This window comes from Dendropsophus ebraccatus, chromosome 9 (assembly GCF_027789765.1).
Source record: "Dendropsophus ebraccatus isolate aDenEbr1 chromosome 9, aDenEbr1.pat, whole genome shotgun sequence".
In the NCBI taxonomy this organism is placed as follows: Eukaryota; Metazoa; Chordata; class Amphibia; order Anura; family Hylidae; genus Dendropsophus; species Dendropsophus ebraccatus.
The window spans coordinates 53,384,342-53,411,685 of record NC_091462.1 but is presented as its reverse complement, the minus strand read 5'-3'; the positions used below and the strand labels follow the sequence as shown (position 1 = coordinate 53,411,685).

General features: G+C 42.0%; 1 protein-coding gene across 2 annotated transcripts in view; it reads right to left on the bottom strand.

Moving 5' to 3' along the window:
• The window catches only part of FAM117B (family with sequence similarity 117 member B), a 42,008-nt gene that overhangs the window by 5,206 nt on the left and 9,458 nt on the right, over nt 1-27,344 (bottom strand). The window contains exons 2-7 of one of the 2 annotated variants that reach the window (XM_069983305.1): nt 17,564-17,649; nt 14,497-14,589; nt 12,909-13,022; nt 5,461-5,607; nt 5,163-5,234; nt 774-984 (exon numbers count right to left, since the gene is read on the bottom strand). In XM_069983305.1, the coding sequence (XP_069839406.1) occupies nt 774-984; nt 5,163-5,234; nt 5,461-5,607; nt 12,909-13,022; nt 14,497-14,589; nt 17,564-17,649 (723 nt within the window). The remainder of the gene's footprint in view (nt 1-773; nt 985-5,162; nt 5,235-5,460; nt 5,608-12,908; nt 13,023-14,496; nt 14,590-17,563; nt 17,650-27,344) is intronic. The other variant, XM_069983306.1, reaches the window with a different exon arrangement.

Here is a 27,344-nt window from a genome sequence, read left to right as displayed (position 1 = left end):
GCCCAAAGCTCTCCCGAGCAGCCTAGTGTCTAATCAGAGGCGCTCGGCTACTCGGGAGAGCTTCGGAAGAATGACAGAGGCTTCAGGAGGCTCTGGAAGTACCCGAAGCCTCTGTCATTCTTCCGAAGCTCTCCCGAGTAGCGGAGAGTCTCCGATTAGACGATCGGCTGCTGGGGAGTGTTTCGGGCATCCCCGGCAACAGGAGCGGAGGAGAAGACGCACGGAGGCTGGGAACGGGACCGGGTGGGTAAACTGTTTTTTTTTTCTTTTTCATTAGTTTAGCTGCAGTTAACCCCTGCCTGACCGCAGCAGAGCTGCGGTCAGGCAAGGGTTAACACTTTCCAGCGTATAAGGCGAATCCCCGACAATCTGATTAAAAGTCTTATACGTCCAGTCGCCTTATACGCCGGAAAATACGGTACTATGATGCAAAGGTGAGCAATATTCAGTATATACACTGCACTAATTAGGGCTACACAAGTAAAGCTCTGCAGAGATAGGTAGAGCACTTCTTTAATTTCCCTTGTGGTGGCGATGCAGTGGAAACTGGCCCAGGGTAAAAACTTATTTAATTCTCTCACATCTCTTTCCTGTATACTTTTGAAGCATTTTTATATGCCATTAGATCTGATATATAGCCAATATTTCACTGTTGCTTATTTGCCGTGGTAATTGTCTAGTGAAACGCTTATGAAAAATCAACCTAAAATTGACAGTAAATCTCATGCTGTCCAATGTGATCATTGGGGATGTAATAGGCCATGTAATAATACCTTTGTCTCTGGGATCTGCATGTGTGTCATCGACTGAACAAGGGCTCTCCTCGCTGCACTCATTAGAAATGGTTATGAAGGAAGCAGGAGATATGGATTGGGAGCGGCTGCTGTTGTTGCTTCCACGGTCATTCCCTCCAGGTGTCTGGGTATCTACACTCCTTAGAGCAAGAGGTGGGGGGGCACGGTGTCCATCTGGAATATCTTGTGGCTATAAAATATAAAAACATGTACAAAACAAAAGAAAAGAAGAGAAACATTACGCGGATAATTTTCTTTGCTAAGTAAAAATAGTAGTGGATAGAATAGATATAAAAATTTACAAGCGATAAACAGTGACAACCAGCTAATCTCTAGCCACTTCTCCCACTAAATCCTCCTATTGGCTCATATGCCCATTCTTCTTCCTGCTTCTAAAATCTGGGCCAAAGCTTTACGGAAAAAATTAACATAACTTTCAGTATTATGCATCAAAATTTTTCAGTCAAAACTAGGACAAGAACATAGGAGAAAAAAAACTAATATATTCCTATTCCTGTGCTTTGGATCCACTCATAGTTTTGGTTTAAGAATACTAAAATACTGACAAAAAAAAAACCTCTTTGGCAAGTTATCACGCAATGAGTTTTAGATTACATCTGATGTTATGCTGTATGAGGGGCCAGGGGCTCTAGAGGAGACATGCCAGAAACACTATGTACATGAAAAAACTGAAAAAAATAAAAATAAAGATCTTTTAGGATATGTTTACACACAGTTGTGGAGATTTATCAAACATGGTGTAAAGTGAAACTGGCTCAGTTGCCCCTAGCAACCAATCAGATTTCACCTTACATTTTCCAAAAAATCTGTGAGGAATGAAAGGTGGAATCTGATTGGTTGCTAGGGGCAACTGAGCCTGTTCCACTTTTACACTATGTTTGATGAATCTCCCCCAGTATTTCCATCAGTCTTTTGGTCAGTATTTTTTCATTTACCCAGTTGAACGGACAGGGAAAATTTATACTGGAAAGATTTACACAGCTTCTGTGTTTTCAACCCACTCCTGGTTTTGGTTGAAAAAAAAAAAAAAAACACTGGCTATAAAACTGATAGAAATACTATGGGGGTGGTTCATCAAAGGGTGTAAAATTTAGACTGGTGTAAACTGCCCACAGCAACCAATTACAGCTCCTCTTTTGTTTTACCTGAGCTGGAAGCGGAGCTGTGATTGGTTGCTGTGGCCAGTTTGCACCAGTCTAAATTTTACACCCTTTAATAAATCTCCATATATGTATATAGCCAAGTGTTCTGGCCTTGTTCAGCCTCCTTGGAAAAGCAACAATGGTGCACTGCACATGCTTTTAGAGAATTTTCACTTACAGCCAACATCTGACAAGTGAGCTTCTGACAAGTCATGGCAAAGTCTATAAGCAGAGACCACCCCTAATTTCTAGAAGAAAATGGCAGCCTCTGATACTAGAATGCATCTTATCTAAATTGCCTTTTCAGAATGTGTCAGAAATATCCAGGTGATATCAAATACATGCTCTAAAATTTGGGAAGTCTGCAAAAACCCATGTTTACAGAATTCCCAGTCTACGACTTGTCTGAAGATTACTTCTCGGTATATTTTCCCTTTCAAGACCTATACTATGCCATTAAAAGCTGGCTGGAAAGAAAAGAGGTCAAGATACATAGTAAAAATGAAAATCTAGGAATATTATGATTAAATGACACATTCTTGTTAGGCACAACTAAAAGCGTCCATCCAGAAAGAACGTAACAGTTACTGACTGGACTGATGAACTAATGTCCATCGATATTAGAGTAACGGCTAGAATACATAAAAGGAAATAACCACTGGAGATAAGAAAACATATATTGTTATAGTAGGTTTTTACCCAAAACATAAAAATGGCCATTTATTAGCAAGTCACAGGTTAGTGCAGTGATCACATCTGTAAAACTAGTGACAAGAGAATAGCCATATTGCTGTACATTATATACTAAATTCTGAGGAAAGATCTACAGTGTCAGCATTTGTATTTGTAGCAGTTCTGGGAAGCAGAGGCAACAAGACATATGGCTGCACCCCCTGTTGTCAATTATGCACAAACCTCCAATTTGTCTGCAAATAAAAGCAATAGAGGTATAAAAATCTGACTTTCTAGTATGTGGCCAACCTATGGTCTGGGCAAAAGAACTGGTGGCACTCCAATATACTGAGTTTTAAAATATTTTAATAGCTCTGGGTTCCCTTCAGTATACCAGTGTTAATATTTTATTGATAACCCCCATCCTCTTTCAGAGAAACCAGGATTTTACTGTCTGACAATTCAGACAATAGTCAGATGAGTGGAAACTGTATGTGGTTTGGCTAAGTAGCATACAGGGTGTCAGATAAGACATGTAGGAGGGTCAGGCTTGTTGTAAGATGTATGACATCCCCAAGATGTGACTGGTGCGTGTTTACATTACTGATCGGTCCAAACTATAAAAACTGGTAGACTGAGAGCACCCTAAGCTATTAAAAGAAAATTGTCCACAACACAAATTCTGGCACGGTATTAGTTTAGCATTTTTAGCAGCTCACTTTATTTTTTTACTTTGGTAGAGAATTTTTAAACTGGTGAAATATGAAAGGGGAAGGGTTGCCACAGCAAGCCACTACTACTTTACAAGGGTTGTCCAGCCGTGTTGTTTTGTGGAAATAGACTTGCAGTGGACCCAGACAGCATAGAGGCAATTAAGGGAGATTGGTGAGAAGTGATTTTTATTACATTACAATATTCTGAGCAATTTTTAGAATATTATAAATGACCAGACAACCCTTTGGAGCTAGAAACCACCTACTATGGTCATCTCTTCAACCTTTCATTTTCACTAGTTTTCATCTTTTCTAATGTGTTACAGAAGACTTTCTTACAATGGATACTGATCTAAAAGTATAGACAGTCATACAACTGATGGCCATTTCTCACCCATGGCTACTAACACATGTCCTATCACTGGCACCCAACTACTGACAGGCTTCAACCATACTGAGAGTTAGTCTGAAATATCCATATCAAGAGAAGTCTGCAATAATTATCTAAAAGGAGAAGTCTGGCGAGTATTTTTAATTAAAGTATAGTATAGCCCCCCCCCCAAAAAAAAAAGTTATACAAATCACCAATATACACCTATTACGGGAAATGCACATAAAGTGTTTTTTTTCCCCTGCACTTACTACTGCATCAAAGATTCACTTCCAACTCCCAGAGCTGTGCGGGCTGTGACTGCTGGAGAGGATGATGGCAGGGGACACTAGGGGGCACAGGGCAGTGGAGGGACAATAAGCATCGCTCTGCCATCATCCTCTCCAGCAGCCACAGCCCGCACAGCTCTGGGAGTCGGGTCGTGACATCACCATTTTATCCAGGAATTGAAGCCTTAATGCAGTAGTAAGTGCAGGGAAAAAAAGCAGTTTATAAGAATTTCCTGTAATAAGTGTATATTGGGGATTTGTATAACTTTTGGGGGGCATTAATAGAAAATTTTCGCCAGACTTCTCCTTTAACTATAAAGTGACTAGTCATTATGGACCAGTACTGACCAAACTATTAGCCAAACACAGGCCATTAGCTGACAGCAAAATACCTTTCCTCAGTAAGTGTTTCATGCAGTAAGGTATAACAAGCTTTGCATTAGAAGAAAATCCATATTTTTATAGTAGACTCTGATCCTTCTTTTTGCCTGTAACTAATGTATAAGTCTTTTTGACACTTAAATAAGGAGCAGCAAGGACAGTGGAAAGATGTCCTGTTGTAAAAGGGCTGCAAACATATGTAGATGATAAGACAAAAAGTGCAATGGTGATTATGCCATAATAAACTATTGTATGACAACATAAAGACCAACTCCAGCACTGATGATTCCTGGGGATCTCAACCTTTATAAACCTGGCTGCAAAAACTCCCTTTTCTAACACTGGCTATCTAATTCTAAAAGCATATTGCAATATATTTATGTTGCCATATTTCCCTCCTGCTGCTCCCAGAAGGAACTGATACAAAGCAGGATACATATAAACCATTGTGCAAAGGAAAAGCAACTAACATGGGAGGTGGCTGGTAAAGCAAATAAAAGTTAAGACCTAATTGAAAGCTATGGCCAACTCATTGCAGCCATAAAGGCTATGCAGGCAACACTTTCAAGTAGATGATGGAAGGGATTTATCAATCCATCCAATGTCCTTTCCGACCCGAGGCTGCTATGACTGAATATGCTACACAATTTTAATATATCACATAAAGTACACAACAATATATTAGTATAAAAGCACTTAGCTCTCCAATGTTATAAAACAAAACAATATATTAGAATGTATACACAAAAAGTAAGATACCACACACAGCAACAACTTACCTCAGGGTGCAGATGCTGGAAACTCATTGTAATGTTCCCATTGACATCAGGAAGGCCTGAACAGTCTCCATGCTGGGAAACCACAAGGATATATGCTTCAAGATGAATATTGGAGCAACCCACCCTCCTTAATAAACCCATAATATGGAGGGTGAAAACTTAAAAAAATAAAAATGCTTCTTGATTCCATGTGCAGCGGAGAAAAGTGAATAGAGCCTTCTCAATGGTAAGTCATAAATTACCATCAAGAACCAGTAACTGGGTTATGGCTCCGTAGTGGAAAGGAATATGCACTTACCATGAGTTGCTCTTCCTTCTCTCCAGTTTCCTTAATGATGATTTCAATCTCTTGGTTCAGCCCTTCCACACTGTTCCGAAATCTTGAACCAGATGATTTAGTGATGGGTATGGTCATTGGAGTAAGTACATTCTTAGACATGGAGGTCTGCACAAGCAAAGAAGTGCACAGAAAAGTTACCAGACTGTTCAAAAGGACAGAGAATAAAGCTTTGGTCACAAGAAAGCTACACAGTGAGGGTGTTAGAAGCTTTACTGGTTATAAAACACTATAGGAGGAATTTATCACCTGCGTTGTGCTATAAAATTGGCTAATTGTGCACTTTTATTAATGTTCGCTTAGTCAGTGACATTTATGAATGCCTCTGCATTTGCTTTTTGCAGAGTGAGTGTTGAAAGTAGTCAGGACTTGCTTTGCGCACAGTGCTGCTGACAGAGCGCCTCCCTTGGTGTAGTATATGTTCTACGTATAAGGGGGTTTGTACTAGCGCTGTTCTGCCAGCGGCAGCGCTTGATCACAGCAGGGACAAGGGCTTGGGCAGCCATGCAGTTCCTGGCATGAATGTTGGGTGGCAGCAGCGAGGCCTGTGTTGCCACTTTACTGCTGCAGCTCAATGTATATTAGTATATAAATACAGTGGTACCTTGGTTTAAGAGCGTTTTGGTTTAAGAGCTCACAGTTTTTCAAAAATGTGACTTTGTTTAAGAGCATTGTTTTGGTTTAAGAGCTCCCTGTACTGGAATGGAGGGGGGAAAGGGGATGGGCATGGTCTGCATAGCAGGGTCTACAGCATTGTACTCTGAGCCAGGAAGTCTCCCTCACCTTCCAAATCATAGCAGATCCACTTCAGGCTGGGGCTTGCATCAGGGGACAGGACTGTGGAGGTAATCTCTCCATACCTGTAACCAGGGCCGTTTCTGCCATGAGGCGGAATGAGTATTCCGCCTCAGGCGGCAGATTCTGCGCCTCTGCAGGGGGCGGCAGACAGCAGCCCTGCAGCCGCTCACCTGTCCTGCCGCAGCTGTCCCGTCGCCAACGCTCACCGCTGTCCCGCACCGTCAGCCAGCAGCTGACCCCGGGCACTCACGACTCGCTGAAGGGCGATGACAGCTGCTGGCTGACGGCGCGGGAGCACGGAAGGGAACAGCGGTGAGCGTTGGAGGCAGGACAACCCATCGGCGGCAGGACAGGTGAGCGGTTGCAGGGCCGGGAAGACAGCGGTGAGCGTTGGCGGCGATGACAGCTGCTGACTGACGGCGCGGGACAGCGGTGAGCGTTGGCGGCGGGACCGGACGGCTGCTGCAGGACAGGTGAGTGGCTGCAGGGCCGGCCGGGGAGGGGGGGGGGTTGTGCAGGCGCGGGTGATTCAGTTACGGCGGGGGAGGGAGGGGGTTATTGCTAGTGAGGGGGCGGCCGCCTGAGGTTTGCCTCAGGCGGCCGCCTGAGGTTTGCCTCAGGCGGCAGAGACCCCAGAATCGGCCCTGCCTGTAACCACTCTTTTCCCGGGCAGAGACCGATGCATTTATGTGCCCACAAATTCCTTTATGCTCCCTGCAGTCTCTGTCAGTCCTGATTGGTCCATGCTGAACACCCCCCCTTCCCCATTGCAGTCATGTGACCACACAGACCTCTGACAGCAGGCCTGCTTCTCTATTCTAGCCTGTTGTACTACACTACTGCATTGTGGGGATCTGCAGTTCCATTCTGTATCTACAAACTGCTGCTGTTTTTCAGGTTTATGCTCTTACTATACATTATACTCCACATGCTGATTGCTATACTGTACAGTAACTTATAATATCACATATTCAGCTGTTTTTAAATGTTTCTTTTATTTGTTTTACATGTTATTCAGAATATAAATTATTGTTGGGGCGTGGAACCAATTGTCTGCATTTCAATGATTTCTTATGGGAAAATTTGCTTTGGTTTAAGAGTGGATTTGGGTTACAAATACAGTCCCGGAACTAAATTATGCTCGTAATCCAAGGCACCACTGTAATTAAATTACATACCTATATTAATAACATAACTTTGGCCAAATTTATATTTTTTCTCTCTCTTTAGGGACCTCCCTTTAGGGTGCCTTCACACGTACCTTATCCGCAGTGGAATTCGCAGCGAAATCCACTATGGATCCAGTGCCATTCATCCCCATTAGAGCATATACTCGTAGCAGGATTGACATCCTGCTGTGAGTTAACCCCCCCGCTACCGAGAGCATACATAGCCGACTCAGCGCCGCAGCTGCATGTGAGGTTCCCGGGAGCTTCACATGCAACTGCAGCACCGAGCCGGTTATGTATGCTCTCGGCGGCGGGGGGTTAACTCAAAGCGGGATGTCAATCCTGCTACGAGTATATGCTCTAATGGGGATGAATGGCACTGGATCCGTAGCGGATTTCGCTGCAAATTTGTGTGTGGTGTGAAGGCACCCTTAGGGTCCTCTTTGGATGGCACATTCCCTTTAAGTTGCTAAAGGATTGTTGGCCAGGACTGGATAGGTGATCGGTGTCAGACTGCTGGCAGTCCTACTGCTAGCACTGTCACCAATTACAAAAACACTTGTCTTATATTACCCATGAATGGAGCTGTGGTCGAGCATGTCTGGTGCTGCTCCATTTAATCCCTATGGGGCTGATAGACATAGCTTTCAGCTATAAAAAACTTAATTTGTTTTTACAGTTTAATGACAAATTGCACAAAGGTGCCCATAAAGGTAAAGTGCTATATGGCATTTTCACAACATGTCAGGTTCCTACTTTAGGTGTGAACATAGTCCTAAAAACCTATGGTAGCATAATAGTTCACAAAAAGCACTATATATACAAAAAAAAAAAAAAAAAAAAAACAGCAGGGTGATTCAATTTCTTTACAATACAAAACAGTTCCCAATGCAGTAAAAAATGGCTTCACATCTACATAATACTGTAAATATTCAGTACGCTGAAAGGAAATACTTGAAGCCTACTGCATGTAACTGGCTAAAAAAGGGCCAAGAAGGCAGATTGGGCTTTACACAAGCGGCAGCTGGTAACCTGCATTTAGGGCTTATGTGTGTGGTAAATCTGTGGCACCCAGCAGGGGGGTAAGCGCTTTCAGAATACAAAGCAGAAGGGACAAACATCTCTAGGGGCCCACTGCCTCTGCTAGGGGAGCAGAAAGACACAGAGGTTACAATATATGCATATGGTAGAGGACACAGACACAGAGCACAAAACTGAATCTGTGCTTTGGTAAAAGGGCAGAATAGTAAATGTTGTACATTCCCTTCTGGGTAGAAGCATCTGTACATAGTTACAACTTCACACTGAACAACTTCTGAGTGAATAATTCAGGACACAAGGTACATCTGGCATTAAACAATGAGGTGGACTTTTATACTTACATGGAGTAGTTAAGTATAAAAAAAACACATGAACAAAATATGGACACAAACTACAATTGAGCACAGTGGTTTATAAATGATTCCATTTTATAGGGTTAAATTAAATTGTAGCTGCAAACTAATATTTATAAGGTGTTCCCCGGGACTAAAAGAAGCGTAAAAAATGCAGAAGCTTTATTGTGGTCCAGAGGCTAAAATCCTGGTGACCATACTGTATGTAATCTTCACCCAGGCAAATCTTCTATGCAAATTCAGTGTGGTCATCGCACCTCACCAAGTGCTGTGAACAACACCTTCAGTCCCCTGTGCCACCAAAGGGCTCCTCCATCCATACATGGCTGCCTATGACAATAGACCGGGCCTCCTCCATAGCAGCACTTAGCTCAAGCAAGCAGTGCAGAGGCAGTACAGAGTGATGTGTACTCTTATATGCTCCTCCATAAGCAGCCACGTATGAACAGAGGAGTTATCCGACGCCACAAAGGACAGTGCTGCATCATTACAACTAGGCCACAGAGAGGGATCTTAGTATCAGCAAGTACAGTGGTACCTTGGTTCTCAAACTGTTTGGAACTCAAAACTGTATTTTCAAGGAAAGTTTGCTTTGGTTCTCAAACTCTTGCTTGGTTCTTGAACACTTTTCGGGCATCCAGTCTTTAAGTACTCGGTATCTGAACGGTTTTGCGAGCGTGGATTGTGAATTGTACCTGGTGAGTTTAGTACTCGTGAGGCTTCACGTACAGTACAGTACTGTATAAGACTGCTGGAGTGCATATACAGTACAGTAGTAGTACAGTCAGTGCACCACCATCTTCCATCCTGTACAGTACTGTATAAGACTGCTGGAGTGCATATACAGTACAGTAGTAGTACAGTCAGTGCACCACCATCTCCCATCCTGTACAGTACTGTATAAGATTGCTGGAGTGCATATACAGTACAGTAGTGTTACAGTCAGTGCACCACTATCTCACATCCTGTACTGTACAAGACTGCTGGAGTGAATATACAGTACAGTAGTAGTACAGTCAGTGCACCACCATCTTCCATCCTGTACAGTACTGTATAAGTATGCTGGAGTGCATATACAGTACAGCAGTAGTACAGTCAGTGCACCACCATCTCCCATCTGTTACAGTGCTGGGATTGGGGGGCCTCTATACAGTAAAGGATGAGTGAGGAGTTAGTGCCTACTGTACTATAATTGCTGGTTTTGTTGAATGTTTCTTGTGTATAATGTCTGGTACAGTATAGTGATGTTCTGTCCTGTACTGTAGGGATTATACTGGGCACTTATCAATGTAATAAATGAGTTTTCTAGGTAATTATTAGTTGGTGCTGGAACCAATTAAATACATTTACATTATTTCCTATGGGAAGACACTGCTTGGTTCTCAAACTGCCTTCCGGAACCAATTAAGTTCGAGAACTGAGGTACCACTGTATTAATATAAATTGCAGTACTTAAAGGGGTTATCCAGTGCTACAGAAACATGGCCACTTTCTTTCAGAGACAACACGACTCTTGTCTCCAGTTCAGGTGCGGTTTGCAATTAAGCTTTATTCACTTTAATGGAACTGAGCAGCAAAACCCGGCCCAAGCTGGAGACAAGAGTGGGGCTGTCTCTGGAAGAAAGTGGCCAAGTTTTTGTAGCGCTGGATAACCCCTTTAAAAAAATTGTGGCCCTTTAATGTTTTATAAAAGCATTTAAAATCAACATAAAAAGAGCACACATTATAAAAGCTTTAAAAACATAAACCTGTGGAGACATTACAACACTGGAAAACTAAAGGAGTATTGTGACCCAGACATTATTGCATTTCTCTATTTGCTAGTCCTGATGATTGCCAAAAAGGTTACAATGGTCATAGGTATTGTATAGCCTTTGGTCCCCTGCAGATTGCCGCATTTTCTAGTCTGCAATTAAGACCCATTGATTTAGTATAGTCCCATGTACAAGTCCATGTTTTTCAAAGATCTGTGTTAGGCCATGTTCACACAATATAAAAATAAGGGAAAAATACGTCCGTATTTAGATAAATACAGCCTGAAATAAAGAACATAATCATTATTTCAGAACTTATTCATCCAAATACGGCCATATTTTACATTTTTTCTTACGTTGTGTGAACATGGTTGTGATGGAAATGGACAGCCCTGTCCCTATTGTGTGTACAGTTATATTATATGTGGTATGAAAGAGTTTTACTCATTCAAACACTGCAGACTGTTATGTGTTATCCACTCACTATAACTTGGCTTGTCCAAACATCATAAACTCTGGGCAGTTTATTGAGGGTCTCAGGAAACCTGGAGTTCTTATCCACTTCAAAGAATGGATAGACCCACTCAAGCCCAACACCCCAAACCATAGGACAATGGTTCAATTAAAGGACATATGCAATGAGGTGTCCCTGGTCCTTCCCCATTATCACCTAATCAGCCAATTAGGGACAACTTATTAACCTAATCACCTGATGGGCAGCCATGAAATCTAAGCAGAGTTTTGACTGTATAAAATATGGTGGCCACAGCAAAACTTGGTTGCAGTGGAGGGGGTCAGTCTGACTGAGCTGCGATCTATGATTTCTCCTACCCCCTGGGAAGGCAACAACTATTGTGTTAGATAGTTTCTGCTTATTTCTCTCTTTTTACTGTTATTGCATGTATATATGTCATCTTATTTACCTTTATTTTTGTAAGCACTGTACCTTTTGTCTATTAAAGCTTAAAACTTTAATAAGTTTGGTCCTTGTATGCGCTAAGAATCCATAGGCTTTGGATGTAGTGTTTTAACCCTGTGAGTGCCAGTGAGTGGTGTGGTGGGTTGACAGTGTCCTTTCACACTTAATTTGAAAGGTGGTGGCAGTGTGTGTGTGTGTTGAGGTGCTGGGACTGTATTGGGGTGTGATTTATGCTCAATTTGCCACCTGAGTGGAAGGGGAGTGCAAGATTGAGTGAGTGGAAATAGATTAACCCCTCGAAGTGGCATCCAGGTCACGTGCTAGTGTGTACGTGACAATGGTCTTATGCTGCATTCAAACTTTGTTAAATTGTCCACGATCGCGGATCCGCGACCATGGACAATTTTGGGGGCCATTGATTGGTACGAGTCTAATCAGATGATCCATGCCGGGAAAAAATAGGACATGTCAAAACTCAGATGTGTTTACAGCACGGATTAAGCAGAGTCTATAGGATCTGTGTTTTTCACGAACGTCACATCCATGATGTCTATGAAAAACGCAGATCAAATCAAAGCAAACTAGTTAAATTTGTTTGAATAGGAGGGCCAACATGTCTGCAAACATGTCTTCCTGATGCAATGCAGATGTGAAATTTACAAATCTAACAGCAGAATGCACATTTGGGGTCTAAGATGGTGGTCACTTATGCTGCGTTTACACAGAACGATTATCGTGCGAATTCGCACAATAAAGATCGAATTCGAACGATAGTCGTACGTGTAAACGCAGCGAACGATCAAATGACGAGCGAGAAATCGCTCATTTTGATCTTTCAACAAGTTCTCAAATCGCCGTTGATCGTTCGCAAAAAATTTGCAGATCGTTCCGTGTGAACAGTCGTTCGCCAATTTAACCAATGTGTGAGATAGGCTTTAAGCAATCGCAAAACTAATTTTCGGACAATATATCGTACCGTCTAAACGCTGATCGTTACTCCAACATCGTTAATTGTACGATCGAGCGAATTATCGTTCCGTGTAAACGTAGCATTGAATTGGGTTGTTATCATCTGTACTGGTAGCATTTTATAATTGTTGGTTTTTTTATTATGCTACGTCATGTATTGTTTCACTGTGCAATTATTTATGATGGTTATTCAACTTTACTTTACATGGTTTTTTCGTTCCTTCTGTGTATTATGAATAAATATAATATTGACACAAGTAGATGCACATGTTTGTTTTCGATTGTTAAGCAATGAACCGCTGTCCTGATTTTCTCTACAGCTTTTTGTAACTTCAATAAAAGTAGAGATCATAGTTGACTTCTGGGGTAACAGTTGTGTTGCTTGCAGGCCTGTGCGAGTTCTTACCTGGCATTGGTTAATAGCAGTGTGGTTCCCATGGAACGGAGATTGCCTATCCTTGTCACGATGATGTCTGCTGCTGTGTTTGCTCCTTTGAAGTTGCTGACGTAATTTGGCAATCTGAAGATAAATCAAGATGGAATTATAAAGTATATTTACATAAAACATTCACTTGCCATGTTGTCTAAATGTATCATTGAAATATCTGTGTATATGCACACATACCTAAATGCCCTACAGAGAGAACAGGAATCCAGAACCTGACAGACTAGAAATAGGCCCCAAATGACTACTTATTTGATATTTTAAACATGTTTGAAAATTGGGAGGTATTCGTTACATTTCTATAAAAGCAAAGACTTTCCTGCACCAGGTGATACCAAAATACTAATTATTCCAGAAATGTAGAACTAATGGTGCGTTTACACAGAGAAGCCAAAGCCAGAAATGGATTTGAGAAGAGGAAAAATCTCAGTCTTTCCTTTATGACCTGTCTCTGTTTAGTCCGTTCCTGGCTTTGGCTTCAATAATCTGTCAGATATATCTCTCTGTGTAAGCGCACATTAACTTTAATAGAAACTCTTTTCACATAAAGCAAACACTATAACTACATTTTAGACTAGAAGCCTTTCACCACATGAAAGTTTCAGTATCACATTTAATAAAGTGTATTTCTCCCACACAGGGTTTACTTTGAGGAGCAGCTGTCAGACACCAATGACTTTTCTCTGGAGAAACAAAGGATCAGACAAGCTGAAAGCCAACCGTACCCAACCCTTATGTAACCCTATTGGAGTTGTTAGGCACCCATTGGGCTACACCATCATGTTAGATTGTCAAATATCTAATAGAGCGAATATACATGCAGCTGTTGCCTGTGTCACCCCCATAGCTCACAGATTAGGCTGTGTATTCAATGGTTGTGTTACTGTTTTATTGCAGTTCAGATTAGTTCACCAATTTGTTTGTACTCATTTGACAAACATTTTTGTTCTGGCCACAAATTAAAGACAATATTTAACTTTGGATATATTCTGTAGCATGCTGCAATCAACAGCGCTTTAGCTTAGGCATGGGGGTTGTAGTTTGGCAACAGCTTGAGAGCCAAGGTTCCCTACCCCTGGTCTAGACCATCTGGTTTATGGAATGCAAGCATGTTATACTGCATATAAATATGTTTAATTTTTTTAATTTCAAGCCTGAATCAAATAAATGCACTGATCAAATAGAGGGAGATTACTATTCCCTGCACCAAAGCAGAATGTCAAAAATGCTAAATTTACTAAATCAAACATGTTGAGTAACCTCTGACTGTGCTCAGTACTGCCACTGTGCACTGGAGAAGGGAGTGATAAATCCCATACAGCTGGTGGAAATCACATCTCTGACAATTCAAAACAAGTTTAAACATTTTCAGAGCATTTACAGGATGCAAAACCAAGCAAACTGAGCCTCAAACAGAAAATCTATGACACGACAATGGCCAGCTTTCATTGCCCCAACTGCCTGTTTTTGAAGACTAGGTGACCACACAAGAACGGACACATGAAGGCAGGCTGGCGGCCCATTAATCCGCACATAGCAGCTGTCTAACCTCTTTCAGCTGCTCGTTGCTGCCCCAGGACGCAGAACGCTTGTGAGAGCTTTTCTTCTTTTCAGCGTACTCCTCAGCCCAAGCACTTTCAGTCTGCATAATAGATGAAGCAAAAAGAAGTTGACATTTTTTCTATTATAGTTCCATGCATTGTTTTCGAAGGGCACATACAATGCTCTGCATTACTCACATTTAATCCTCATTTTAGCTGATAAAGGAAAAATAACTATGTAAAATAAAACATGTCTACCAAAATTACTGAGAATCATTAAAGTTTGCATAAAAGTGGTATAATAAAGTGAGACCTGGCTTTGTACATTTTAGAGCACTACTGTCATTCATAAAAACATTGTCACACACGCGTCAGTAAAATTTTGATCAGTCAGGATCTTAGTGCACAGTACTTTCCACTTATATGGATACGCAAAAAATACGGCCAAATACAGACGCATTGCAGATGCTTTTTTGCGGATCACAGGCTAAAAATTGCGGACATAATATATGGCCGTGTGTACGTAACCTTAGGCTTTTTTCACATTTCCTGCAAAGTTGCCCGTGAACCACATGGATCCACAATCACAAGCAATTTTAGGGCCAATTATTTCTATTGGGCTATTCATACAACCAGAGTTTTCACAGATCAGTCATTGGTTTTATTAAAAAAAAAAAACTAAACTTATTATAACTGGCATTCTACAATTTCATGGGATCGAGTGGGGACTGTGTAAAGGCTGTACGGGCAAGGCTGTACTACCGGTCCCAATCTAACCTTGGATTTGCAGACCTTACAACCATAACAAATATAGAAATATGAGATATAAGTCTATGTTACACTTGTGTAAAACCAGCCTTATGCTTAGTTTCTTCTATGCTAATCACTCCACAATCTCAAGTTGTTCAGATAATAAGGCAGGAAATCTGAAGAAAGCAGCTTACAGCCTTTTAGGCAGGTTGATTATTGGTGGATTAGGCTCGTATAAAAGACAATCTAGCTACGTGTAAGTTAGGTACACTACCTGTCTTGGACAGGAATACTTTCAAGCATAAACAGTAAATAGGTGAGTGAAAGTTGGTATTAAAACATAACTTCTATTGATACAGATAAAAAACACCAAAGGTGAATCTATCACCAGATAAAATTGATCAATGGTCGCCCGCATCTATGTGTTCCAGTGGCACCCCCCCAACACGTTCCGGTCATCAACTTAGTATGACGTCATCAGGGGAGATAAAGAGTTAATTAAATATACAGTGCGTAAGAGGTGAGTGAGATAGAAGTTGTATGCCATATGGCTACTCACTGCGCCTCAGTACTGATAGGCTGCATTCACACATTCAGTGTTCCTCACGGAACACGGACGTGGCATGCCTGTAACGGACTCTCCCCAGCCCGGGCAGCATCTGTAATTAGATGCTGAGAGTGAGGGAACAGTACAGATATGTGCTGCGCTGTAATTACAGCACACCGCGGCCGATTCATTACAGTTCTCCTGCACCCAGCATCTTATCATAGATGCTGCCCGGGCGGGGGAGAGTCCGTTACAGGCATTCCACGTCCGTGTTCCGTGAGGAACACGGAGCGTGTGAATGCAGCCTTGGTGTGCTCGGGGATAGGAGTCGGTGGAGCAATATCTGCAGGAAAGACCTTACAGCCATTGCAGGTTTGTCGATTACAGCCTGGGCCTGTGCCGTTGGCATAATGATTTACACAAGCCATCAAGCGATTGTTCATGCAGCCCTGGCCACACAATCACTGAGCTATGTAAAAGGCTTATTAAATTATTACCAATTGGCTAGACTGACGCTCATATGAGGCATGGGTCCATTAGACAAAGCATGTCATGTTAAGGCTGGCTTCAATGACACTAATAAATGCCTAATATACTAGATAGTTTACTATGAACAGACAACTGTCTGTAACATACTTCTATGAGTAGATATCTCCCAGGCTATGTTCTCCAGACAGAATGTTTCATGCCCCCTTAGCCTCCCAATCACACCCTGAGCCACTATCCATTATAAGCCATTTTGCAATGACATTCTGGCCTATCTGTTTTTATTTGATTGGTTCTCTGAAGAACTGGGAGGAAGAGTCAAAGTCAAAACACCATTGTAATCATAAAACTTTAAAGTACTACAGTTGGTGTGAAGTTATACATATGGATGAGGTTATAAAATAATAGTATAAACACTTTACGATGGGAGATCATAAAAACATTCACCTTTTGATACATGAGGCAAAGTATACAAATGTCAAGTCTCAAAGGAATGTCATCAGAACATTACCTATTGTTTCAATCAAGTTTTATGTTAAACATTTAGGAACTGTGATGTTTTTTTCAAATTTTCCATCTTACTATCTATATTATACTAATCCGGCAGTTTCCATTCTCACCACTAGGTCTAAAACTTAGCTGTTGTGTCAGTAATGATAAGGAAGAGGCTGGTGTAAAGTGATCTCTACAGCATTGCAGCGATATGTGACATGAGTAGATAGAGGTGACGATAGCTGCTCCATGTGGAATGACCTCTTTACAGGTCACATATTAGACTCAGCAATGTTTCATACTCATCTCAATAACACAGGTCCTGTCTATTGTCACTTATTAGAGATGAGCGAACCGGGTTCGGGTTCGAGTCCATCCGAACCCGAACGATCGGCATTTGATTAGCGGGGGCTGCTGAACTTGGATAAAGCTCTAAGGTTGTCTGGAAAACATGGATACAGCCAATGACTATATCCATGTTTTCCACATAGCCTTAGGGCTTTATCCAACTTCAGCAGCCACCGCTAATCAAATGCCGAAAGTTCGGGTTCGGATGGACTCGAGCATGCTCGAGGTTCACTCATCTCTATCACTTATGTCAAAGTGGTTTGCTGCAAAAAAGAATATATACAGTATATATGTGTTTATTACATTCCCTTTAAGAATATGGGTTGTGTAAGCCATAATATCCACAGAAGGGATTTACCATCACTATAACAGTAACCGCAGCTCCCCCTCACTGACTGATGCTGCATCTATGGCTCACAAGAAAGTTCCAACAAGTAAACTATAATAGTTACCTGTGTTGACTGATCCTTCATGCAAGGAGCCACCTGTCCATGGTCTCGGGGCCACTGTCCAGAGAGATATGGTGCAGCCAGGGTATCTAGGGAAGATAAGTGCAGTATTAAACTGGATGGACTAGATGAAGATTGTTTATGCTCTAATTAAAAGAAACATTTCACAAAACTTTTGCAGACGCTTCTCTGCTGTAGTCATCTCCTGGAAGAACAGATGCACTTAAAATGCCAACTACTTAGTCAGTGGATATTGTCTCTACACGACTCAGGACTTTCCTGCCAAGAACCACTGCCATATTCATTCCATTTACAGATTTTAAAGGAGAAGTCCGGCAAAAATTTTTATTTAAGTTTTGTATTGCCCCCCAACAGTTATACAAATATACACTTAGGCTGGGTTTACATATATGAGTTGGCATCAGTTGCGTTTTTTGCCTAAAAACTGACCACAACTGATGTCACAACTAATGCCAAAAATGCATCAGTTGTGATCAGTTTTTCTATCCTTCTTTTCATTAAAAACCATCAGTTTCCATCAGTTGTCACAAGTTGCGCTCATCAGTTGACATTTTTTTTTCTAAGTATGTTTTCCTGTCATTTTCAATGGGATTTGCGGGGGAGCGCACAGGGGCTATATACTAATTGGGGGAGCTCACAGGGGGGCTATATACTACAAGGGGAGAGCGCACAGGGGGGCTGTATGGGAGGGGTAGAGCGCACAGGGGGGCTATATGGGAGGGGGAGAGCGCACATGGGGGGCTATATACTATTGGGGGAGAGCGCACAGGGAGGCTGTATACTAATTGGGGGAGAGCACACAGGGAAGCTAAATATTACTGGGGGGGCAACAGGGGGGCTATATACTACTGGAGGAGAAACAGGGGGGGCTATATACTACTGGGGGACCAAGGGGGGACTATAGGGGAGGGGGAGAGCACACAGGGGGAGAGATGTGTTTATTTTGTGCTACTATTTGCCTGAATGCCGGATGCCTCGCCGGGCAGGACGCATGCCGTTCGACTCTGGCATCCGGCGTTCATGGCGCTCTATTCGATTGAATTGGTGCGGCGCCGCATCACCGGAGCGGCGGTCCGCCAGGACGCTGCAAGATGCGTCCTAACGCACCGACGGTCCGGCGATGCGGCGGCCACTAGTTCACCGCCGCACATTTTGAACGATCCCATTGAAAACAATGGGATCAGTTCAATGATGCGTTTCCCTCCGGCGCTTTTCTCCTGCGCCGGAGGGAAACGCCGCCGCACCGCCAGACATATGTAAACCCGGCCTTATTACGGGAAATGCTTATAAAGTGCTTTTTTTCCCTGCACTTACTACTGCATAAAGGCTTCACTTCCTGGATAAAATGATTATGTCACGACCCGACTCCCAGAGCTGTGCGGACTGTGGCTGCTGGGGAGGATGATGGCAGAGGGATGCTCAGTGTCCCTCCAGTGCCCTGTGTCCCTCAGTGTCCCTCTGCCATCATCCTCTCCAGCAGCCACAGCCCGCACAGCTCTGGGAGTCGGGTTGTGACATCACCATGTTATCCAGGAAGTGAAGCCTTGATGCAGTAGTAAGTCCAGGGAAAAAGTACTTTATAAGCATTTCCAGTAATAAGTGTATATTGGGGATTTGTATAACTTTTGGGGGGCAATACAATACTTTAATAAAAAATTTCACTGGACTTCTCCTTTACGTTTTTGTTAATGGCTTGCCATTCTGTTCCTACAGTCACAATATACATAATCTTATACTGACTTCCCAACACCTGCAACCCCTGGTTAATCATCTGTTTGCCCCTGCTTCGCTGCTTGCGTATATAAAGCAGACAGTCCCACTGAACGGAGTCACCCAGCATGGCCACTACATTAAGTAAGGAGCTGTCTGCTCCCCGCTCTGGTCTATGTATGTATGGTTGGGATCTAGGTGTTGGCACCCCATTGATCTGAGGATAGGTCATCCATAAATTTAACCTTAAAAAAAAACCCTTACAAAGAGGGCCCTGCTGCTGAGAAACCACCACCACCACATGACAACAGTGCAGGTTTGTACTTGTAGTTCTCTTTATTTCTTAATTAAAATAGGAAAAATAAAATATTTCTGATTATCCCACAACAGAAATGAACATGGTACAGACAGTAAATTTGCCACCATAGGTTATAACTGCGCTGAAGCTTTCTGCAACATGTAAAAGGGATTTCATCTCAACTAGAGATGAGCGAATTTACAGTAGGAAGGAAGCAAAGCTTTTCCTAGCACCCGGGGAGGAGCTGCACAGAGCAGAGCAGAATTGAAAGACCACAGCATGCTGAGCAGAATGCAGATAGGAACGAAGCCATTCACTCATACTGTAAATTCTCTAATCTCAACCACTTGCCTTAGGGCTCAGCTACACTAGCGTTTTTCTTCGTTTCTAATGGATCCGTCTATATTAATTAAACAGATGAGCATAAACTGATGAGCAGATTGATGCAAACTGATTGCAAAATGTTCATCTTTTTTTAATGGTCCGTTTGTATTTTGGCTTAAAAAAAACTGACTTTTGTACATCCGTTTGCATCAGTCAGCATCCGTTTTTCTATCCGTTTATTTTTCTTCTTTGGTTTCTTGCTGCTTAGTGCATAAACGGAAGAAAACAAACGGATGTGAATGGAAATACCTTCCGCTTTAGATCAGTCTTCATTGACTACAATGTAAAAAAAAAAACGGAAGTGCACTTTCCGTTTGTGATCTGCTTTTTTGAGCAGAAAGAAAAATACTGCAAACATTATTTTTTCTTCCGTTCAAAAAAACGGATCTTGAACGGATTGCATGCAAACGGAGCACACTAAAATATCATGGGAATCTATGGGGATTTTAACGGATCCGACAGTTTCCGTTTTGCTTACTCCAAAACGGAAAAGGTAGACTGAATGGTGCCGGATGGTCAAACGCTGATGTGAACGTAGCCTTATACTGTATTCCACTGTAAGCCTGGAACATTTCATCCATGTCAATGTACTCTAAACATAACATATGCTGTTGAGCATCTTGCCTCTCTATTATCACAAAAGCCGTAGCTTTAAATGGTTTTGTGGTTTTTACAAAAAAAAAACAAAAACATTTTGTTTTTCCTTTTTTGCGGTACAGCAATAGTGTTTTTTTCTGATGCTTATATTCACATGAGAATACTCCTATGCCAGTATGTGTTATAACACACACTAAGTAGTATGCTAGTAGTATTCACACCCCTACTGCTGGTGCTACTATTCTGGGTAGTCACTACATAGACATCAGCACTCGCATATTAAACGTTTTCATTTTACAAAAATTAAAAGGGAAATCCACGATACTTCTGCATAGCGCAAAGCCCCATTATGTGAAAAATAAATAAAAACCAGTCACAGGTCAGCTATCATTTTAGCAGAGCTTGTTTGTGAAGGTCAGACTTCGGCTTAAAGTACAGCAATGCAGACACTGTAAACTCATAGCAACAATCTAAAAAAGGGACCTAGTTCAGTAGAGCAAAATACACTGAAACGTATATTAGTTTTCCCTACGATCACCATTCTAGACACGCACAGGTCTGTAGGCAATGCCAATGTACCAGCAGACAACTATTAATAACTGCACACTGTTTTACTGTGTCAGCTTGTTGGCTGCATCACAAGTCTGGATGTAAATATTTAGGCCCCGAGAAGCCAATAAAGCTGCCTGGATTCTTCCAAAACCAATGCTACAGACAGTATGTACCAAAGAAATACACAGTGCAGGACCCAACCACAAGCACATACGGTTCTGTTCACTGCATGGTTATAGATGTGATGAGAAGAACAGCACTGCATGCATTGCTATTAATCACATCCAAATACCTATAGGTACTGGTCCAGCCCTTAAAGTGGAAATGTACATCACATGTGAAGTCTTATGGAACATGCTAACACTTTCGTACAGGAGGTGCAAATTGTTGCCCTGGCTGCAATATGAAGTCGTTCTTCAACATTTATGGGCCTTTTACAAGGGGTGATTTATTGCCAGAACAGACCCAGGTGGAAGGTTCAGCCATCAGCTGACGAATGAGCAGTTGAGTATTCATAGGCAGATTGTTGGGATTGAGCGCCCCAGATAGGCACTGCTTGTCTGTAGGACCTTTTCCAGTGTAAGCAGGATGTGCTGCAGACAATGAAGGTAATGATCAGTCGGATGAATCAGGGTCCTATCACAGATGATTGGAGTGTGAATCAGCTTAAATGGGACAGGGCTAGAAACGATGCTGCGGCTGATAAACGGCCAGTGTAAAAGTGAAAGCGATCAGCCGAAGACCAAGCAAAAGCCTAATTGTCTTCTGATCGTCTGTTTTTAACCTGCTTTACGGTGCGTTCACACCTACAGGATCCGCAGCAGATTTGATGGTGCAGATTTGTTGCTGTGTTCAGTTATTTAAATGAAATCTGCAGCGGATAATACGCTGCGGATCCGGTAAGTGTGAACGTACCCTTAGGGTAGCTTCACACGTACCGTATCGCTGCGTATTTATCGCTGAATTTTTATCGCTGCGTGTTTGGTGCGATTTTTACATGCGAGTTTTGATTTTCACATGAAAATCATGTGAAAATCAAAACACGCATGTAAAAAAAAAAAAAAAAAAAATCGCACCAAACATGCAGCAATAAAATACGCAGCGATACGGTACGTTAAATACGCAGCGATATGGTACGTGTGAAGGCACCCTTAAAATGTTTTTTTATTATCCGCACGTCTCCCTGTGGAAACTGACAGCACAGGTTGCAGGGCCATTCCGTGGCCCCCCTTCTCTGCTTGCGCACGTTTTGCGGGGATTGTGGTCGCTGACAGGCACAGTGATGTTTTTTGGTTAGGGACTCATGTGTATCAGAAGACCTGCACGTGATACATGAGGCAATATGGCAATATTCTGATGTTGGTTTTAAATGTAGCTGAATAAGCTTTCATGTCAACCATGGGTGTGATGTGCAGCCATTTCTGTCTTTTTGGCTTGTGCATATTTTATGTATTCTGTCCCTTTTTTCATTGTGGCTAGCACTCGTGCTTTGTAAGACCCATGTGATCCAAATTAGCAGGAAGCACCTGTATACATAAGGGGAGGATCTCCTAGTATTCTCCCATTCTACCTGCAGAGGAATGGAGAGAGGTAAGAGCTTGTTCACACTTGTGCTGCTTGGCGTCCACTTTTTCCGCCGGTGGCGCCTGCGGGGTCCGGGGGGCCCTTTAGGGTCTGGTCCTGTGACAATGGGGTTGCAGGGCCATTCCGTGGCCCCCTTCTCTGCTTGCGCACGTTTTGCGGGGATTGTGGTGCTGACAGGCACAGTGATGTTTTTTGGTTAGGGACTCATGTGTATCAGAAGACCTGCACATGGTACATGAGGCAATATAGTTTGGCCAAATTATATACTAACTTCTGATGTTGGTTTTAAATGTAGCTGAATAAGCTTTCGTGTCAGCCATGGGTGCGATGTGCAGCCATTTCTGTCTTTTTAGCTTGTGCACAGTTATGTATATATCTGTGCTCAGTTTCCCGATCACTAACAGTCTATACTTACCATTCACGTTGCTTGCGATCTGGCATTTGCTTCTCCAGCCGCTGCTGTAACTTCAGGCTGCCGCCTCCTCCAGAATAATCGACAGCCGGCAGCAGTGTGGATGTAAGCATACACTGCTGCTTGTAATTTTTAAATTGACACCACAGATATACACATATGTGCTGTCAGTTTCCCAGACTGCATGAACTATTCAAAGATAATTCATGCTGCCCGGGCTCCTCAATTTGTTGTGCTGTGTAAAGAAAGTGGCCATGTTTTTGTAGGACTGGATAACCCCTTTAATCCTGTGCTATGACATGTATTACAGAGTAATAACAAAAAGAAGGGTATGGCAAACAAGCTATGGCTGTGCCAAATAGAGTATAGATTTTTTTTTCTAATTTCTGGAGCAAAATATCCTATGTTATCAACAGTATTTACAAACTATGGTATATGGTAAAGTATAATTTTTCACTTGAGCACTACTGGGGCTGCTGTTATTTAGGCGATCACTGCACAGACATATAGATGTATCAACATGCAATGTGCTGATGGCTTTGTGACTACATCTTTGAATACTGGACTGTTTAACAACTCAATCTATTATATCTGGTAGAAATAGCTTAGCAAGAGTCGCGTTGTCTCTGGAAGAAAGTGGCCATATTTTTCTAATGCTGGATAACCCCTTTAAAGGGGTTATTCAGCGCTACAAAAACATGGCCACTTTTCCCCCTACTGTTGTATCCAGTTCAGGTGGGGTTTGCAATGAAGCTCCATTAACTTCAATAGAACTGAGTTTCAAAACCCCACCCAAACTGGAGACAACAGTAGGGGGAAAGTGGCCATGTTTTTGTAGCGCTGAATAACCCCTTTAACTCACAGTGTGTATGCTTCATAGTAAAAAGTAACAGGATATGAAAGTCATTTAATTTTTTATATTCTATGAAAAAAACAACAGAACAAAGCACCTGAATTGTCACTGTGATACAATACTCTGTATGATCATGTAGAAAAACAAGAGACCAGTTGCCTATACTGCAATACTGAATGGTGTCCTGAATGTCATCACCCCTCCCCCAAATCATTTTTACCTCTGCAACATAAAAAAAAAAAAAAAAAAAAAACTTTTTTGTAAGACTGGAATATCCCTTTAAAAAATAAACTCCATACATCTACACTACAGCTCCAACTTGGGAAAATAACACAGCTTAGTATGGAAAACTACTGATACTTAATAAAAATAAAATATTGCTTGCACAAGAGCATTTGATCTCCTGCAGCTCAGTTTTCGCTGCTGACTCATCTTTGCTGTTAAGAACCAGATTACACCTTGTACCTACCCTGACTGGGAAATATATTCTTCTTCTTCCATAAAAGCGATTACGCTGCACTGTGTCAGAAAATGTACCACATGCTTCAGCCCTACTCTGCCAGGCTTGTATTGCCATCATAAGCAAAGCCGCCTATATATGTCAGTTCTTCCATAACATACTGGCCATACAGGCCTGGATAGAGGTACAGAGCATATTTTGAAGGAATTTGCAGGTAACAATCCACGTTTCCACGTTATAAAATAGCAAATATTACACACTCCATTGTACTTGGGATGAGTTCACTGTGCAGTTAAAGGTGTTATTCAGCGCTACAAAAACATGGCCACTTCTCCCCCTCTCTTGTCTCCAGGTCAGGTGTGGTTTGCAGTTAAGCTCCATTTACTTCAAAGGAACTGAGTTTAAAACGCCACCCAAACTGGAGACATATAGGGGGAAAAGTGGCCATGTTTTTGTAGCACTGGATAACCTCTTTAAGACCTGTTCAGTGGATAGTGGACAAAGAAATGCCCCTAGCATGAGAATAAGGCTGGAGCCACATGTTGTACAACAGCATTCACATACAAACTGCATGACCAAAATATCGGAGCAACTTGCCTTGCTACTGTAAAACTTTAGTACAGTTGCAATTTCGCTGTAGAAGGGCAATTATAAGCATAAGACATTAGACAAATCTAACCTGCTGATAGCGCTGCCTAGTGGGCATGGGAAGCTGAGGATACAGGTAAGTACGTTACTTTCATCCTCCGCGCCTTTCCCATATTGTTTATTCTGAAATCCTCTGCCCGGTAAGCTGTTAGGAGCACTGGGGGTGGGGCTATCTTTTAAAATACATTACACCCTATGGCCAGCGCTTGTATCATTTTATAAATAGCCATAAGAAATCCACTTCAAACACACACAGAAAATATATATATATATATATATATATATATATATATATATATACACATATATATACACACATATATATATATATATATATATATATATATATATAAATTTTGCTAGAATTTATGTACAGCTCTTATACAGACTTTATTTCTTTATCTTTTAGCAAACTTTCTCTATTACCAGTGAAACACTTTCTTGAAGGGAAAGCTACCCCCCAAGGTGGTGTGTGAGCGCTATTATGCATATCCTTTCTTCTAAGAATTCCCAGTAGACCATGACTGACCTTTAAGTCAAAACCAGCTGTCTGCAAATAGATATTTTGTCATTTTGGAAAGATTTTTGCTCGCAATATATCCCTAATTGGGTTCTGAGATTCCTAGTTGGAGTGAAACACTGGCTTGAAGAATTTCCCAAAGTGGTTAGAGAGCTACTTTGCATTTTGTTCCTTAAACTTGCAGAAATACTGGTGGGGGGGGGGGGGAATACAACAAATACTAAAGAAACCCATGATGCTATAACTTTTTATACACTTTTCCTTTTTTTTTTTTAAAATGTCAGAAAAAGCTACAGAGATTATGTTGGTAGTCATGGTGATGAGCTTTGCAATTACTTCACACTACCAGAATCTTAATAATACTTAAAGGGAATGTACCATCAGGTAAATCGCTTTTAAATTTTTTTTTACATTAACTGATCGACACCAGCATGGGGATCCCTGTGGCGCAGTCCTTTTTTTTACACCACCTAATTCCTACGCTCAGCAGCGTTGTTTTGCTGTGCACTGGCCCAGCTTTATGCACTGGAGGCAGGCCCGCTAATGTAAAAAAATAAATGACGTGGTGGTATAATGACCTGGTCACTTTAAAAGAACGCATAATGACCTTGTTAGAAAACACTGCCAATGTTTTGGCTCATGGAGGGGGATAAGAATGGTTCCTACTATGTATAAGCTATGTTTACCCCTGCTGTAATGTAATCATATCACCAGCATACTCAAGACACGTCAACTCTCCCAGCCCTCCCAAGAGACACCCACTGAAGTATAGTTTTCATCTGGGCTGAGTGTTCACAAGCCGAGTACAGATCCCCACTGTCTGGCTGTTCTCAAGGGCAGGGCTTTAGATAGCATGGCAGGCTGTGTGTAGAGCTTCCATCTCACACTGAACATTACTGCGGAGCTACAGGGCTTACATTATGGACAAGCAGCATATCAACCAATGAATTACAAGCCATATACATGGTGTATTGCTCCTTCCCTATACTTTATAGCTGAGTGTGACCATACTACAGCTAGGAGTGCAGTAGCATCTTGGCCAGGAGTTTCTGCCTGATCAGAAATAGCATGTAGCCGTATGTAATAGAAGACGACTACCTTATCAGCAACTAGGGCTCCCCAACATGGTGGAGGGTGCGGTCACTGTGATACTCCTGACGTTTACACATGCACACAAAGTAACGGCATAATGAACAACGTAAATTCATTATTAATACATGAAAAACAACCCAAACATATTGAAACAGATATAAAAATGGTGCCTATATTGTAGTATCAACAATAGGTACAATACATGAGCTCAAACCAAGCTCATTTACGTCAGTCCAATTAAGGCTTTTGATTGGTTGGCCAGCTTGTACAAAGATACCAGTCCAATAGACACCTTCCCCCGGACAAAGCCACTGTGTATGCTATAAGCGCATGGGGTGTGGTGATTCTCCTGCCGTTATTTTATGTCTACTCGGGTGTTATTTTTTTATATTTGGTTAAAAGGGGTAGTGCGGTGTAAAGCATTTTTTCACTAAATAACACACATTACAAAGTTATACAACATAACTATGCTCAACCAATCGCGTCCGAGCAGCTGATGACGCGCTGGAGGGGGGCCAGCATGAGGGAGGACTGGAGCGGTCCGGCCACCCTCCTGAAGACGACGTCATTGTCCCAAGATGGCGGCCGGGGTCGACAGCGATTCCGTAAGTATAATGCACCACACTTCCGGGTCTAGCATGGGTGGGGGGAAA